This window comes from Microchirus variegatus (genome assembly GCF_963457635.1).
Source record: "Microchirus variegatus genome assembly, chromosome: 2".
Classification (NCBI taxonomy): Eukaryota; Metazoa; Chordata; class Actinopteri; order Pleuronectiformes; family Soleidae; genus Microchirus; species Microchirus variegatus.
Genome location: NC_139803.1, coordinates 9,714,343 through 9,731,514, shown reverse-complemented (window position 1 = coordinate 9,731,514; position 17,172 = coordinate 9,714,343). Strand labels below are relative to the sequence as shown.

General features: G+C 43.1%; 3 protein-coding genes across 3 annotated transcripts in view; 1 reads left to right on the top strand and 2 right to left on the bottom strand.

Annotated features, from left to right (window-relative positions):
* Positions 1–17,172, bottom strand: part of LOC310943323 (claudin-4-like) — a gene marked incomplete at its 3' end in the record, with an annotated part of 222,219 nt that overhangs the window by 93,657 nt on the left and 111,390 nt on the right. The window lies entirely within an intron of this gene.
* sdf2 (stromal cell-derived factor 2) lies at positions 1,059–3,536 on the bottom strand. The gene is made up of 3 exons (XM_083908752.1): positions 3,323–3,536; positions 2,606–2,802; positions 1,059–2,481 (listed from the first exon to the last, which is right to left on the bottom strand). Exons 1-3 carry the CDS (start codon positions 3,504–3,506, stop codon positions 2,182–2,184), a joined length of 681 nt encoding a protein of 226 aa, XP_083764878.1. The 5' UTR covers positions 3,507–3,536; the 3' UTR covers positions 1,059–2,181.
* On the top strand, positions 3,886–15,489 carry supt6h (SPT6 homolog, histone chaperone and transcription elongation factor). Its single transcript, XM_083908671.1, has 35 exons — positions 3,886–3,978; positions 4,880–4,990; positions 5,077–5,232; positions 5,912–5,985; positions 6,124–6,304; positions 6,413–6,494; positions 6,621–6,876; positions 6,959–7,060; positions 7,166–7,369; positions 7,477–7,619; positions 7,713–7,858; positions 7,965–8,069; positions 8,229–8,509; positions 8,619–8,773; positions 9,129–9,324; positions 9,442–9,581; positions 9,699–9,816; positions 9,909–9,985; positions 10,080–10,215; positions 10,314–10,451; positions 10,555–10,850; positions 11,007–11,214; positions 11,306–11,453; positions 11,628–11,770; positions 11,859–11,999; positions 12,090–12,285; positions 12,409–12,554; positions 12,659–12,751; positions 12,861–12,974; positions 13,063–13,187; positions 13,323–13,435; positions 13,518–13,595; positions 13,697–13,875; positions 14,462–14,754; positions 15,189–15,489. The coding sequence occupies exons 2-35, from the start codon at positions 4,891–4,893 to the stop codon at positions 15,379–15,381; spliced, it is 5,256 nt and encodes a 1,751-aa protein (XP_083764797.1). The 5' UTR covers positions 3,886–3,978; positions 4,880–4,890; the 3' UTR covers positions 15,382–15,489.

The following is a 17,172-nucleotide window of genomic DNA, read 5'->3' as shown; positions in this document are numbered from 1 at the left end:
TTAATATTTCAAATATAGCACCGAGTTTATTTAACATCCAGCTCACGGTAAGCTGGTGAGCACAACTATTTTTCACTGTCTGTTAAAAAAAATGTAAAACTCTGTATAAATTAGGCTTGTTGCTCTGCCTGTCACTTGTTATCATGGCTGCAGTGTCTTATTAAATACCAAGCCTAAAAATAGTATCAAAACACAGCGTGGTTTCCACTCAGCTCCCTGCACTGCACTTTTCCCCAAAAAAATGGTACCATAGTGCACTTAAAGTGAGACAGAGGAGAGAAATCTTATCTCACTTAACCCTTAATAGTTCCTTTAAAACAAAAAACGTACTCATTTGTTCCTAGCGGCAGAAAATGTCACATTACCAAAAACTGCTGTAAACATATTATATATTAATATTTTTTCCAGTTCAAATTAGTCAATCTTTTAAAGCTACTTCAGCCTGAAATATACATATCAAATTTTTTTTCTTTTTTTTAACCCTTTAAAGGCCAGTATGTTTGCACGACTCCACTGTTTTTATACAAAACCCCTGCTGTAAAAAATATTATATATTAATATTATAATAAGCTAATTCAGCCTGAAATATACATATCAAATATTAATGCAGCGTGTGACGGACAGAGGTGAAATCACACGGTTAACTTGTTCCCTTCCTGTAAAACAGTGTTCAGCTCCTGCTGAAACATGAATAATAAAGAGGCGTAGTTCAAACACAAGTGTGAATAGCCTCACAGCTGATGCACCCAGACCCCATTAACTGCCACATAATGAACCAAAAACAAGCCATTACGCGGACAAACAAGGCATTGTGCAAAATGTAATGGTCCAGGAACGGACGATTAGCTCGAGTCTGTTTTCATCTTTGTGGGTTAAATTAGGGGTCTGGGTCTTGTGAGGCTTGATAATTACGTGGCATGAATTAGCGTTTGGGTTGTAGTAGAAGTGATCAAATGGAAAGAGCCGTCGAGTTGCATAAAAATTGTTCTTTAATATGAGGTATTCCTTGCGGGCTTGTTGTTTGTATAAACCTCTGAAACCAAGTTTGATCCGACACATAATGCACACACAGACACGGATGTAAAAACACCTCAACCTGCTGACACAAATACATAAATACAAGCAGGATCGAGTTCAGTGATGTCATTTAAAAAAAACAACAACAAAAAAACCACCACAGACATAATGAACTGAAAAATGTATTTCCCATCTTAGTAACACTGCTTATGACTGTTTGAGTAAACACCATAGAATCGTGTTTCCATCAGTTTAAAAATGATCCACAATGCAAACACCTACTTAAAGGCACTAGTGTAACAATGTGTTTCTGATCTGTAGTGTCGCTGCTGATACTCGTGACAGTAACAGCTAAGAAGATAATACTTTTTGTTCTTTTTGCACCTTTGTTAAGGTAAATAAACCCATAATAATACTGGTGACGTGTAGTGTAGCTGCTGGGTCTCTGACGCAGTCTTTTCAGATTCATCTCCACGTCACATAAGGTCGACATAAGAGTGGATTCTGAACTCACGATACATGGCCAACGCTGACAATAATATAATGTGTCGTAGACAAATTGGCGGGGAAACACGTTTAGAGCACTGTATATTTTTAAATGTAACAAAATGACCATATCTCATCCCTCCCCTAGTGTGGAGATGTATCTGAAAACACTGCTGAGAATCAGAGAGCTTTGAATGGACTCATTACCACATGATGTAATAGTTCTACCCTGATCCATGACAGACTTTGGCACAGTCTCTTCAAGAGACGACAGTCAAAAGGTTAATGAGAGAGAAATAATGAGACGAGAGAGTCGGGGACAGAGATGCATCTGGAGGCTGCTGGTAAAGATGCAAACAAGAGAGAAGGGAAGGAATACGGAGGAAGCCAGAAGGCCTGAACAATTCGTTCAAATATTAAAATGATAAAAAATGGCCGAGTGCAATATCCAAACTGCAGGAGCAGCAACTTTTTCCTTATTAAAAAGTGAATATTTCACATTCTATCATTAAAAATTAAAAGGTTACCACATTGTATTCATCCTTTTAATCAAAATCATTCAAATCATGGCTCATATTGCAGTAAGATTTAAAAAAAAAAAAATTTGATTTGTTTTTTTTTTGCTTGTTGTTCAGCCTTGCAGACAGTGAGGAGAATAAGAAGAGACAGAAGAAAAGATCAGAACTCTGTGTGTGTGTGGCCGTAGTCTCGGCCGCCCGCCAGGCTCTCGCTGGGCTTGATGAAGATGCCCTCCATGGCCTTCCACAGGCTGTGCTGGGTGGGGCCCGACATGGCGTGGACCTCCCTCTGACCGTGGATCGGCCGTCCGTACTGCTCCCCGGTCACCGACAGCAGTGCTTCGGTGGCCTTGTGGCGGAAGCGGACCGCCTCCTCGCGTTTCCACACAGATCCGCCACACTGGACTGTCCACTCGTCCAGGTGGTCTCCTTCCCCCTCCTCGCCAAAAGCACTCACCTCCTAAGGCCAAATGAGAAAAGAGATGAGGACATAAGGAACAAAGGTGCTGCTCAAAGTTAATCACTAAACACTAAACCCTGCCTCTGTCTCTTAGAGTAAGGATTACACTGCTCACACCACCCACCTGGTTAGAGGACAGTGGTGAGGCAAAATAGTGGCTGTGCAGGTTTCGACCCGTGCTGACATGGGTGAGGCGAATCGTCTGACCGCACTGCACCGGAGTGCCTCGTTGGCAGAAGGCGTCGCTTGTTCCACGGACGCTCCAGTAGCTGTTGCTGTCTTCCACCGCAGTGACCCCTGTTACAGACTGCTGGCCACTACCTGTCACACACACACACACAAATACAGACAGTGAGCAGAGGACATGATAGAGATACTTTGCTTTGACAGACAAAGCACAAACAGGATACTGAAACAACAGAAACACAAAGTTAATCTTCTCAACTCCCTACATTCAACAGTAATTACACAATAAACACATAACTGACTCAGCATTGATGGGCGGGGTCAAAGCACTGTTGCCTAATGCATTTGATGCCTCTGATGACTTTGACGCCTCAGAAGCAACCCGGACAGACAGACGTCCATTAAATAAGTAATTTCACGCTTATAAACTTATAATAACAATTATGTTATCTTAAAACTCTTAATCTACAAAAAGGAAACGTATGCAGAAATGCTAGATTTTAAAGGTATCCAGTGAATGTGAGCCTGAGGCTCCAGATTTACATAATAGATCTGGAAGAAGAAGAACAATATGAGTTACAGTTGAGTAAAATGGTAGACGACGCTAATGTTAGTGAACAGATTAAAAGTGGATTATCATTTCAGGGAGACTCACCGGAGCCGTAGCGCACGTCGTGTGAGTGTAGTCTGACGTTGTGCTTCAGATTTAACAGTTTAACGACTGATCCGCACGTCACAAAACTCAATTCCGTACCGAATGAGACCCCAAATATAAAAGAAAACAATACGAAAACGGTCGGTGGGTCGTGTAAGAGAAACCCATAGTGTAATTTACCCATTCCGACTAAACCCCAAGCCACTAACAGCTCTTTCACAGCTCACAGAGATGTGTATTATTTTCGCTACGTCATCAAGGAGGTTCCGATCGTTGTGTGCCGGCTTTGAGACAGCGCCCCCTAACGGTTCGGGGTTCACTTTACCAGATTCCAACATTTTTCACGTTTATCCGGTGACGTACGTTTTGTTTTGTATTCCTGTTTTTTTTCGTTTGTAAAAGATTGGCACCATTGCCACAACATATCAACGTTGCCGCCTTGTTTTGTTGCTTCGTTTTGAGCAACAATATGAACCGGCAGGGGGCGTTACTTTGCTGTTCAAAAGGTTGAGATTTCCCTCTCTGCATCCCGGAATTGTCATCACGCTGCTCGCTCTCGGCCATTTTTACAAGTGCAAGATCCCCGAAACACAAAACACAACACTGTCCCACCATTACTTGACATTTTTACGGAATATACCGCTGCGGCGAGACGTGTAAGTTTATCTCCACCTTGGTCAGCGGGGTGTTTATACTGTTCTGTTCAGCCAACAGCCGCAACTAGGTAATGCTAATACAGGAGGCTGTTGTTCCGTTCCAGCTAATGCTAAGCTAACGCAGGGATGTGTTACAAGCTTTAACTGAGACATTAGCAATTTGCGTTGAGGCCTCAATTTGTTTTTGCGGGATTAAAGTTTGGTTTGGCCGCTTAGACATTGCGATGCACCGCATGGCAAAAGGGGGGAAATGTGACTGTGTCAATGGAACAGGCGCCCGCTAGCTCACTCGCACCGTCAACATTGGCAGTAGCCTAGCTAGTGTTGCTAACGACAATACGCAGACAATTCAACGAGCTATGTGTTCTGGACCGATAGCATAACAACGAAATTGAATATACCAGGAGAAAATCAATATTTTTGAAATGGGCGATATGTTTATTTAGTGACCATTGTCGATATCTTGTATGTGCGCATTGCGACATTTTCAGGCAGATTTCTTGTCTAGTTTTTTTGTTGTTTTTTAATATTGATATGGGTTGTTTTTGTTTAAACAATTTCATAGTAATCTGTGAAGAGAACTGTGCATTGTGATATTTAATTGGCAGAAGGACATTGTCTCATAAATCCAATGTTAGTGAGATGGAGGTGTGGAAGACACCTATAAGTATAAATAAGTCTTTTGACTAACAATGTTGGAAATATCATCAGATGTGAGTCATGTTCAACTGTTCCTCTGGGCTTCCTCTGAGGTTGCAATAACTGGATGGATCTGTTGTATTTCTTCTTTCACAGTTAGGCACGTTGTAATGTTTACATAAATCTAAATTAACACAGGAATGCTCTCAATGACTATGAGAAAGTCTATGAATGGTGCCTTGAACTTTTCTTCTTTTTTTAGGAGCAGCCGTCATGTCAGACTTCATTGAGAGCGAGGCTGAGGAGTCAGAGGAGGAGTTTGAAGAGAAAGACCTAAAGCCTAAAAAAACTCAAAGGTTTATGGAAGAAGATGGTAAGATGTGAAGCTTTTCATTTGTTGTATACATATTTGAGGTGGAGTTGCATGATGATTGTTGACTGCTTGTTGTTTCTGAACAGATGAAGAGGAAGAGGAGAACACAGAGGATCAGGATGAGCGGGGAAATTTACGTGGACTTATTGACGATGGAGATGAGGAGGAAGAAGCTGAAAAAAGTGGGAGTGCAGCGGCGAGTGACTCAGAGGAAGAAGTGAGGCATCGGCGTAAAAAGCGAAGTAAGTGTGTGCTTTTCTATACCAGCTTTTTTTCCCACAATCTTCCCTTTCCAGGTATGGAAGTATGTGGGTTGATTTCTGTCTCTGCACACTAAGCATTCATGCAACACACTCGCTCATGCAATAATGCCTTAGTGACAGGTACCTGTAGAGGAAAGGTGTTTATCAGGAGTCTGCCTGCTAAAAGCTGCTCGTACTAATGTTATGCATGCCTGCCAAGGATGTTAAAAGCTTGATTGAGGCTAGTGAGACTATGATATATTTTTGTCCGGTAGTTTGAGTGCAGCTATACACTGAAGCAGCACAGAACATTAAGTTACATGTTTTTTATGTTACTGGAGTTAAATGTGGGAAAAGGGTATATTATGAAACTGTGCTGTGAGTAATTAGACTATGCTGGACTGAGAAATGCTGTGGTTACAGACAGATCTACCTATGAAATGATTACTTATCAGGTCTTGATTATGTATCCTGGTCTGGGCGAGACAACTTAAAAATTATCCTGTAAGTGCGTTTCCTGGTATCTCAGTAGCAACATTTGATAATATTGTAATTATGTGACAAATAAATTGTGATGTATACGATATTAACAGCCGATTTATGTCACATAAAAGGGTGTGGTAGAACTGTAGCTTGTCTCTACGTTGTTTCTTTTGACTGAGACTATTCCCCTTTGCAGATTATGATGACTACCTGGATGACGATGATCTGGACCTCATTGAGGAAAACTTGGGAGTTAAAGTGAAAAGGAGGGTAAGAATCATTTCTTATTTGTAGTCAAAAGTTGAGTCTCTCACATTTTGCCTGACTTCCAAGATTCCATATCATATTTGTTCATTTAAAATCATTTAAGTGAGCTGTGCTCATGCTGTATCATTTCTTGTGTTGCAGAAGAAGAAATATGATCGTGTAAAAACACTGGATGACGATGAGGAGGATGATGATGAGAAGGACTTGATCGCAGATGAGATCTTCCATGGGGACGCAGAGGGTGAGCTGGAGGAAGGAGAGGCTGTGGATGAGCCCCTCCATCATGCAGATGATGATGAAGAAGGAGAGGACGAGGAGTCAGGTGAGTCAGAGGGATCTGTTAGATCTGTGACTTGTTGAAAGAGTGTAAAATAAAGGAGATTGTTTTATGAAATAGATTGGTTTTTAAATGTGTCCTTTCGTTTCACAGATATAGACGATTTTATCGTGGATGATGATGGCCAGCCCATCACTAAAAAGAGGGGCAAGAAGTTCTCAGGATACACAGATGCGTAAGTGTTTTTTTATGCAGTAAACCTACTGATGTTTAAAGCATTAAATATCAATTTGCTTCAAAATAAAAAGAAAGATACATTACCACTGCCATTTGTCTTAAGCCACGTTTTATCGTCCCACAGAGCTCTCCAAGAGGCCCAGGAGATTTTTGGCGGCGACTTTGATTTTGCCGATTTTGATGCTGACGCCTACGACCAGGGTGAGGAAGAGGAAGAGGACCAGGATGAGGAGGGCTGGGATCGACCCAAAAAACAGACCAAGAGGAGGCAGGGGAGGAAAAGCATCTTTGAGCTCTACGAGCCCAGTGAGCTGGAAAGTAGTCACATGACTGACCAGGACAATGAGATCCGCACCACAGACATGCCTGAGAGGTTCCAGGTATGTGATTTTGTTAATATGATTTTCGTTGATTTTTCTTTTTGAGTGCCTGGTGTTTTGACTCTTGTGTTTTATCTCGTAGTTACGAGCCATCCCTGTTAAGCCTGCTGAGGATGATGAGCTGGAGGAGGAAGCAGAGTGGATCTTCAGACACGGCTTCTCTACTCTTACGATATCCATGCAGGTATGACCTTTTGTCATACACACTTTAAAGGAACACACACAACTGAAAAACTCTCCTTTTGATGAGTTAACTCATTTGTTTTGTATGTAATCCTATGTAAAACAGGAGAGCACAGATTATCTTGATAGAGGAACAACCACAAACTTTAGCAGGAAAGGACCCAGCACCATTGCCAAAATCAAAGAGGCCCTCAACTTCATGAGGAATCAACAGTTTGAGGTTCCATTCATAGCTTTCTACAGAAAAGAATATGTGGAACCAGAGTTAAACATCAACGACCTGTGGAAGGTGTGGCAGTGGGATGAAAAGGTAAAGGTTTCATGACTGTTGCTTGCCAATGAATGACACTGTTTGGAGTCCATGTGATGGAATTAACCCTCTAATTGACAAACACCATTCTGTCCTCTGCCCATCAGTGGACTCAGCTGAGGAATCGAAAGCAGAACTTGACCCGTCTGTTTCAGAAGATGCAGGCCTACCAGTTTGAGCAGATCTCTGCAGATCCTGACAAACCTTTGGCTGACGGCATCCGTCCTCTGGACACCTCTGACATGGAGAGGTAGGTCTTAGCACTGGAGGAGTGTATTTAGTTCTTGAGATGATCAAACTCTAAATCCAAATGTGGTTGATGATGATTGATAACTTTCCACAGGCTGAAAGACGTGCAGACTCTTGAAGAGCTGGGTGATGTGTACAACCATTTTCTGCTCTACTATGGCCGAGACATCCCCAAGATGCAGAATTCTGCCAAGACCAGCAAGAAGAAACTCAAGAAGATCAAAGAAGTGTCAGAAGATGGTAAGATGGATGTTTTTTAGTTGATCACAAGTCTTCAGAACGAACTGGAACAGCTTTTTTGTCTCTAACAGATTATTTGATCAATGTTGATGGGCTGTTTTCATAGGTGAAGAGGAATTGGAGGTGGAGGAAGAAGAAGAACAAAAAGGACCTGATCTCAAGTTGGCATCTCGACGAGATATGTACAGCATCTGTCAGAGCGTAGGACTTGGTTAGTCAACATTTTTTAATTTAGCACACAAACTCAGTGTGTTAGTATTTATTAACACATCTTGTCTTCAGTATTCAGCAATCCAGTATCTACTGGACTCGGAACAGATAAGTAACAGCCCAAAAACATTGTTTCCACCTTGTTTCCTCCCTACTGCAGATGGTTTGGCTAAAAAGTTTGGGTTGACTCCAGAACAGTTTGGAGAAAATCTGAGAGACAGTTACCAGCGTCACGAGACAGAGCAGTTCCCTGCCGAACCCGTGGAACTGGCCAAAGACTATGTGTGCAGTCAGTTCTCTGCTCCGGAGGCTGTACTGGAAGGAACCAGGTACATGGTGGCCATGCAGATTGCCCGGGAACCTCTGGTCAGACATGTTCTCCGACAGACTTTTCAAGAGAGGGCTAAGATCAACATTAAGCCAACCAAGAAGGGCAAAAAGGTATTTCCTCACAGACATTCAGAAAGCACAAAATATACAGTCTGAATTTGCAAAAATCTCAGTTGAGTGCCATTTTGTCTGACCATGACCATTGATTTCCTTTCTGTAGGAGGTAGATGAGGCTCATTTTGCCTACTCCTTCAAGTATCTGAAGAACAAACCCGTGAAAGAGCTGAATGGGGATCAGTTCTTAAAGATGTGCCTGGCAGAGGAAGAGGGACTGCTTTCAATTGACATCTGTATCGACCTTATAGGGGTGAAAGGGTAAGTACAGTGACAACAAAAAATAAGAGAAAGATCTGTGTTATATTGTTGATCTATTGAGCCTGAACCTCCTCGTTCCTGTGAATGCATGATCACAGGCAGATGAGTTATACACTGTTGATGTGACAAACTGGTGAGCTATTTATAGATTCTAGAAAAACCTCATATTTTGATGTTTACAAAAACGGGTTCATAAGTAGGACAGGCCTCCTGAGTTTAATTTCTTAACATTTTAAGCTGCAGCTTGTGTTTCCTTTCTCCAAATACTTGTCAGATGTATTAAATGTAACTCTGAAAATATTAAGACCCTGTGTTTGTTTGTTGCCTCTTCTTATTCCTGTGTCATTCCCCTCAGATTTGCTGGGGACCAGACGTACTTTGACGAGATCAAGCAGTTCTACTACAGAGATGAGTTCAGTCACCAGGTGCAGGAGTGGAACAGGCAGCGAACTTTAGCCATCGAGAGAGCTCTCACTCAGTTCCTCTATCCTCAGATGGCCAAGGAGCTCAAGAGGAAGCTCATAACTGAGGCCAAAGAGAGCATTGTCAGGGTAATTAGTGATTTGTCTTGCTACTACGTGCTACCAAATAATTTGTCAGTTTAGTTTTAATGACAGTCTTAGCCTCAGTACTCACAATAACCTCTTCTTCTCTCGTTCTTCTTGCAGTCCTGCTGTCGTCGGTTGTATAACTGGCTGAAAGTGTCTCCTTACAGGCCAGATCAGCAAGTTGAGGAAGATGATGATCTGATGGACGAGAGTCAGGGCAAAGGCATTAGGGTACTGGGTGTAGCCTACGCACCCAGCAGGTACGGGTCCCTTGTTTTGCCTCATTATAGGCATGTTTTTATGTGTAAAAAAATCCTGCATAAATAACATGGTTATTTATCAGTATTGTTGCTTTCAAACACACTTTGCACTGACAGAGATACACCAGTTTTCTGTGCTCTGATCAACGGGGAAGGAGAGGTGGTGGACTTCCTGCGTCTGCCCTACTTTATGAAGAGGAGGAATGCCTTTAGGGAGGACGACAGAGAAAAGAAGGTACACGTTGTTTAATTCAGTGCAGTCAAAATATGCTGTCGGGAAAACTTGGAAGAGAAAACCTCATGGTGTCTTGTGTGTCTCATTCTTAGGCTTTTGACATTGAAAATCTCAAAAAGTTTCTGTCCAGCAAAAAGCCCCATGTGGTAGCTGTTGCCGGAGAAAACAGGTAATAGTTTTTTCCTCAAATATGCTGAAAAAATAGATTAGAATTTGCAAATATAGGGGAGTGAAATTATAAAAAATAAAAAATATGTTTGCAGAGATGCCCAAATGATTATGGAGGACATCAAGAGGACGATCAGTGAGCTTGAACAAGAGTCCTCTTTGCCTGCTGTGGGAGTGGAACTTGTTGACAATGAATTGGCCACATTGTACATGAACAGCAAGAAGTCCGAGGTAAACACCTCATCATAGCATACACAGACACATCTGTGTAAATGGCAGTTCACCTTAATGAGTTTGTCCACTTAACTGACTTTGCACCGTCTGTGTAGGCTGATTTCAGGGATTACCCTCCCTTGCTGAGACAGGCTGTGTCGATAGCTCGGAAGATCCAAGATCCACTGATGGAGTACGCTCAGGTCTGCAGCACTGACGAAGACATTCTCTGCCTCAAACTACACCCGTTACAGGTGAGAGATGGATGGAAAAACAGGATGTCATGACTTTTTATTTAGTGACCTTGCTATTGACAATTGCTGTATTTTCTGAACAAATCTTCTTTTCTTATCGCAGGAACACGTAGTGAAGGAGGATATGCTCTCTGCTCTTTACTGTGAATTCATCAATCGCGTCAATGAGGTTGGAGTGGACGTAAACAGGGCCATCGCTCATCCTCACACTCAGAGCCTTGTCCAGTATGTCTGTGGTTTGGGGCCACGAAAGGGCTCCCACCTCCTCAAGATCCTGAAGCAGAACAACACTCGTCTGGAAAACAGGACCCAGCTGGTCACGATGTGCCACATGGGACCAAAGGTTTTTATCAACTGTGCTGGTTTCATCAAGATTGACACAGCATCACTTGGAGACAGGTTGGTACATGTTCATGGCACTATCATGTTTATAAAGCATTACTATTGAGAATGAAGTATATTAGTGCTTCATCCACTAATGTCACAAAAGACTGTGATCTATCACTGAGCTCGTTCTAAGTAATATTAAATCAGTTTTGTTTTCCTCAAAAACAGTACGGACTCCTACATAGAGGTTCTGGACGGCTCTCGAGTCCACCCTGAGACCTACGAGTGGGCTCGTAAAATGGCCGTGGATGCCCTCGAGTATGATGAGTCGGCAGAAGATGCAAACCCAGCCGGAGCTCTCGAGGAAATCTTGGAAAATCCAGAACGTCTCAAAGATCTGGACCTGGATGCCTTTGCTGAGGAGCTGGAGAGACAGGTGAGTTTGTGTGTTGCCGCTCTGACTGTAATACACCATTTCACATCCATTCAAATCCCTGAAACATGTTATTGTGTTCTGTGCTCCGCAGGGTTATGGAAACAAAGGGATTACTCTATACGATATCCGTGCTGAGTTGAGCTGCAGGTACAAAGACCTGAGAGTTCCCTACAGAGTTCCCAACACTGAAGAGGTCTTCAACATGCTCACCAAGGAGACACCGGAGACCTTTTATATCGGTACAGTACACTGCACTGAAGTAAACGCATCAATCTATCAGTGTAAACATCACAGTAAACTAAATCTTAACCATCAAGTTATTGAAGTAGTAGTAGTAATGACTTGTTGCAATGTTTGTGAATCACAGTAGAAATTTTGTTTTATCTCTGTTCTTGTTTTTTCTCATCTTCCAGGCAAGCTGATCACCAGTATAGTGACTGGTATCGCTCACCGGCGGCCTCAGGGCGAGAGCTACGACCAGGCCATACGTAACGATTCCACAGGTCTGTGGCAGTGTCCTTTCTGCCAGCAGGACAACTTCCCAGAGCTTAGTGAGGTACAACATTAGACATTTGGTTCAACTTAATATCTGTAAACATCTCAGACTTTGAGATCTAAACATCAGCTTTTTTCTTCTTCTCCAGGTGTGGAATCACTTTGACAGTGGTTCTTGTCCTGGTCAGGCCATTGGGGTGCGCAGCAGATTAGATAACGGCGTCCAGGGATTCATTCCCACCAAGTTTCTTAGTGACAAAGTCGTCAAACATCCTGAGGAAAGAGTAAAGGTAAGTTTATGATTAAGTTGCCTGTGACTTTCCTTCCTGACATGTTTTCTTCTTCTGTTCCACTCATTCCTCTTGCCTCTCTTACTCCAGGTGAGCATGACGGTGCACTGCCGCATCATGAAAATCGACATAGAAAAATTTAGCGTGGACCTCACGTGCCGCACCTCAGATCTGATGGACAAGGCCAACGAGTGGAAGCTTCCTAAGGACAGCTACTACGACTTTGACACAGAGTCTGAAGACCAAAAACACGAGGAGGAGCTCAAAAAGAAACAACAGCGAACACGTAAGTATAACACCAGGGTCTATATGTGTGTTGAATTGGCACACGGCCCTGCTTTTTAAAAATTCTGGCTCTAAATGCACTTAGTTTGTCTAAAAATACTTCCACATCACTCCCTCTCTGCAGCATATATTAAGCGTGTGATCGCCCACCCCAACTTCCACAATATCAGCTTCAACCAGGCAGAGAAAATGATGGAGACGTTGGACCAGGGAGACTTGATCATCAGACCCAGCAGCAAGGGAGAGAACCACCTCACCGTCACCTGGAAGGTAAGGAGCAGAGGGAGTCTTACAGCAGGGTGATGGATAACGTCCAAAAATAAACACGCTACAGCCATTTACACATGCAACTGTCTAACTCTGATGTTTCATAGGTGGCCGATGGCATCTACCAGCACGTAGACGTGAGAGAAGAAGGCAAAGAGAACGCGTTCAGCTTAGGGCACACACTCTGGATCAACAGTGAGGTAAACCATGTTGTTTTGTCTTTCTATCAAATATCTGAAATGACACATTTCTATCATAGCTGTTGCTGTTTGTTCTTTAAGAGTTTTGTTGAATTTCCCCCCCTCACAGGAATTTGAAGATCTGGATGAAATCACTGCTCGATACATTCAGCCGATGGCAGCATTTGCCAGGGACTTACTTGGGCACAAGTACTTCCAGGACTGCAATAGTGGAAGCAAGGAGGTGTGTGACTCCTCCTTTTCTATTGTGGGAAACTGTGTTTTTTGCAGGAGTTCTCATTTTTGTATTCCTTTTGTTCACTCTCTGATAGAAAATGGAGGAGTTATTGGTCAGGTCAAAGCGAGAGAAGCCCACCTTTATTCCTTACTATGTCTCGGCGTGCAAAGAACTGCCTGGGAAGTTCATATTGGGCTACCAGCCTCGTGGAAAACCAAGGTGAGCAGAAGTGTCTTCTTTTAACTCTGTATTCATTGTATTGTCCCCCCTCTAAAAGTATTTTTTATTAGAAATGTATTGGCCTGATTATTTACATGTGTAGAACTAATGTCAGCACACCGATTTTTGTTCTAGGATCGAGTACGTGACCATCACCCCGGACGGCTTCCGCTACCGCTCACAGATATTTTCGACAGTAAACGGACTATTCCGGTGGTTCAAAGACCATTATCAAGAGCCTGTACCAGGTAAAGCAGCTACGTATTTATTGTTTGTGGGGTTTTTTATTACAGCTGTTGTGGATGATTAACAAATATTCCTTCTTTTTAGGCATTACTCCCAGCAACAGCAGCAGAACAAGGACACCTGCGTCGCTAAATGCTACCCCGGCCAATATCAACATTGCAGGTGCATCCCCTCTCTATCTCCATCTCTCTCTGCAGTCTCAGCATGTGTGAAGGTGCAAAAAAAAAATATTCCACGCTCTAATATATTCTGCCCTCCTCTAGACCTGACACGAGCTGTCAACGCCCTCCCGCGCAACATGACCTCTCAGATGTTCAGTGCCATCGCTGCTGTCACGGGCCAGGGCCAGAACCCTAACACCACACCTGCTCAGTGGAGCTCCAGCCAGTACGGCTACGGAGGCAGCACGGGAGGAGGAGGAGGGAGCTCGTCCGCTTATCATGTGAGTGCCGCTTTCAAAGTCAGTCGGCAGTGTTGTTTTGTTTTGTGGTTATTTCATCAAATGTAAATGGAGTGAACCGAGAGATCTGGGTCTCCATTTTTAGCCTTAAAACTTAATATTTAGCAGTTTAACCAATCAGAGGGCAGCTCTTATATTGCAGCACTGACGAATACGAATCAATGAGACTTGGTTTCATTGAAACAAGCCTCTTAAAGCTTTTCTGCATTAAAATACCTAAAAATTACTAAGACTCATGTTATATATGTTTTAAGCACAAACAACACTTTTTAAGAAGCAAACCGCAAACGCTAGATACTTATTTTGTCGGTTGTTGGCGGAGAACGACCTCAAGCATGTAACTCCTTCACGAAACCCAGTAGCAGGCAGCTTCCTCTGGCCCGCCCCTATCTAATTCCATATCATTCCCTACTGTGTATTAAAGCTGTAGATAAATAGCAAGATACACATGCAGTAGATCATGTGATGATGGGAAATGTGAGGCGTTGAAGATGTTGTTCATGCCCCACATAAACCACTAAAATAGATAAATAACTCAACACACCCATTACCACCGTTTCCACTGCAGGTTTTCGCCACACCTCAGCAGCCCATTGCGACACCCTTGATGACGCCCAGCTACTCCTACACCACGCCGAGCCAGCAGGCACTGGGCACGCCGCAGTACCCCAGCTCCACGCCGCAGTCGTCGCACTCGCACACGCACGCCCATCCGCACATACCGCACCACGGTCATCAAGGCCCGGCTCACAGCAGTCACCACGGCCACTCATCCGGCACGCCGTCTTCCTCCACCTCCTCCAGAGGACGGACGCCGCAGCAGACGACGCCGCAGCAGCAGACGACACCGCAGCAGCCAAAGTAAGTACACGAGGAGTGTCTGTGCCTTATTTTTTATATCCTGCATAGTTCCCTGAGACCTTTAAAATGTCTTGGGAGGCAGTGAATTAATTTTGCCATAAAAACAAGGTCTTAGTTAGTATTTTGAAGGTCTTAAAAATGTTCACACACGGGAAATAGTTTGTTTTAAATGATTTATGTACGGCTTCACACAATGAATCACACAGCTCAGGATAGTGGAACGAATAAACACTTGAAGTAGATATTTTCCATGTTTTATGTTAATTTAAACGTGTTTTTGCATTTTTGCAAGTCTTGAATGTAACTGATGTCTTCATACTTCCCGCTATTTGTTTTACCGCCTTTAGATGGCGCTGTTATCACACTTATCTGTGCGTTTAAGTCCGAAGCAGCCACTCACACCCTCCCTCCCTCTCTCTTCTCCGTCCCCTCAGGGCGAGTGGAAGCAGCAACACCGCAGTGGACTGGGGCAAGATGGCCGAGCAGTGGCTGAAGGAGAAAGAAGCCGAGGGGCGGAAGAAAGCGCAGAGGATGACGCCGCGGCCGTCGCCCAGCCCCATGATCGAGAGCACGCCCATGTCCATCGCCGGAGACGCCACGCCCCTGCTGGACGAAATGGACCGATAGGACAAGGAGGTGGGCAGGGGGCATCGCCATACACTCCCCTACCCTACCTCCATACTGCTGCTTCATCTGGAAAACCTTTGAGCTTTGAGTCTTTTCCACTACTACATCAGCTCCTTTTAATCATGCGTCCACTCGTTGGAGGCCACTCTTCCTCACCTCCCTCATCTTGTAGCCACACTTTGAGTCTGGCGTCATCCAACTACTCGTCGTCGTGTCTGCCCCCATTTCACCTCCTGATCACTCAGCCTCTCTGGCTGCTTAGTATTTTGTATTATCAGAAGATCACTGTATTTATCATGCAGATCGTGTCATTACAATGACAAACAAACAAAAAAGCAAAGAAAAGGACAGCAGTTGATTATGGGATATGGACCCAAACACACACACACTTTGTCAGACGAGCTGTCCTGCTATCTTTATTTTTGGAGTTGCTTTTAATTTGATCCATAACTATTATTTTTTTGACCGAGGGGCACAGTTACAGTTCCACAGTCCATTTATTTGAATTTAATTTTTTTTTTGTCTGGAATGTGTCGGAATGAATAAAGACCGTCGTCGTTTTTAGTTTTTTTTTTTTTTCTTTCAGTTTGAATCTCAAAGCTTCTGCTCTTCACATCTGAGTCCTTCATTTCTCTCATACTCGTTGTGTCCACCTCATGCTGTATTATTATGATCTGCTGATGTATTCTGTATATAGCCTCTTTCATTTCCACCTAAAAAAAAAGTACTTTGTGGACACCTCTGACGTGTAGAGGAAGCTCACGATGAAAGCAAAGCGTCTTAGTAACAAAAACTGCTTATTTTCCAAGTGAAAGCCGCTCGCCATGTCCAGCAAATGTCCGTGACATTTAAAGACGGTCATTTTAGTGAGGTGACTATTTCATCTTTGACTTTATAAAGTTAAAGATCTCCTCGTCCACTGCTGCTAAGGTTCAGACCTGGACTGAGTCCACTTTCAAACAAGAACGAAAGGTTTTTCCCCAAAGCTGCAAAAATACACCGTTGCGCACCATCGACCCTTTTTAATAGCAGGTATTTGTCTACGTTAAATCGAAGGACATGATCAAGAGAATATGAAACTTTAACCTGAAAAGGCTTGTTTTGTTTCAGAAAAATGTCATCTTAAATAAATAGATGTTTTCTGGATGTGTTCCAGTCAGATAATCATACTGTGTGGTCATGATAACATTGCTAAAATGACCTATAGACTTACGCAGTGCTGTCGAACACTTTCTCCAACTGCGACACTATCGGCAGACGTTGCTATCAAACTGACTTCTTATTCTTGTTTATATCCCAAACTGTATCATAATAATAAGACGAACTGCACGCATCAGTTTCAGTAGAGTGAATATATCGTTAAAAGACATTTTGTGTTTTGTCATGCAGCAGTTTTTTTAGGCCACTGCGTCCTTCTTTGATGTATGCATCCAAATCTCTGTTCTCTTCTTTTGTGCCACAGTACAAACGAGCAGCGCTGTCATTTAAAAGTGTGCTTGTGCTGCAGTGTGCTAAAGTATTATGGTTTCATAATATGCCTTTGTTTTTGTTTGTTAGTTCTTTTTTGGTGGGGGGGGGGTAACTTGCCACGTCAATTGCCAGATTAAGATATCGCATCTTGGTTGGTGACAGAAGAGAAGCGATGCCTTTTTCTATCTGTGATCCCTTTAATAAAAGTGTTAATATTAAACCTCTGACGTCGTGTGCACGCTCATGTCGGAAACACGTGATCCAGTAGTCATGTGACGTACAGCAGCGAGCGCTACAGAGAGCAAAAATCTTAAATTATTG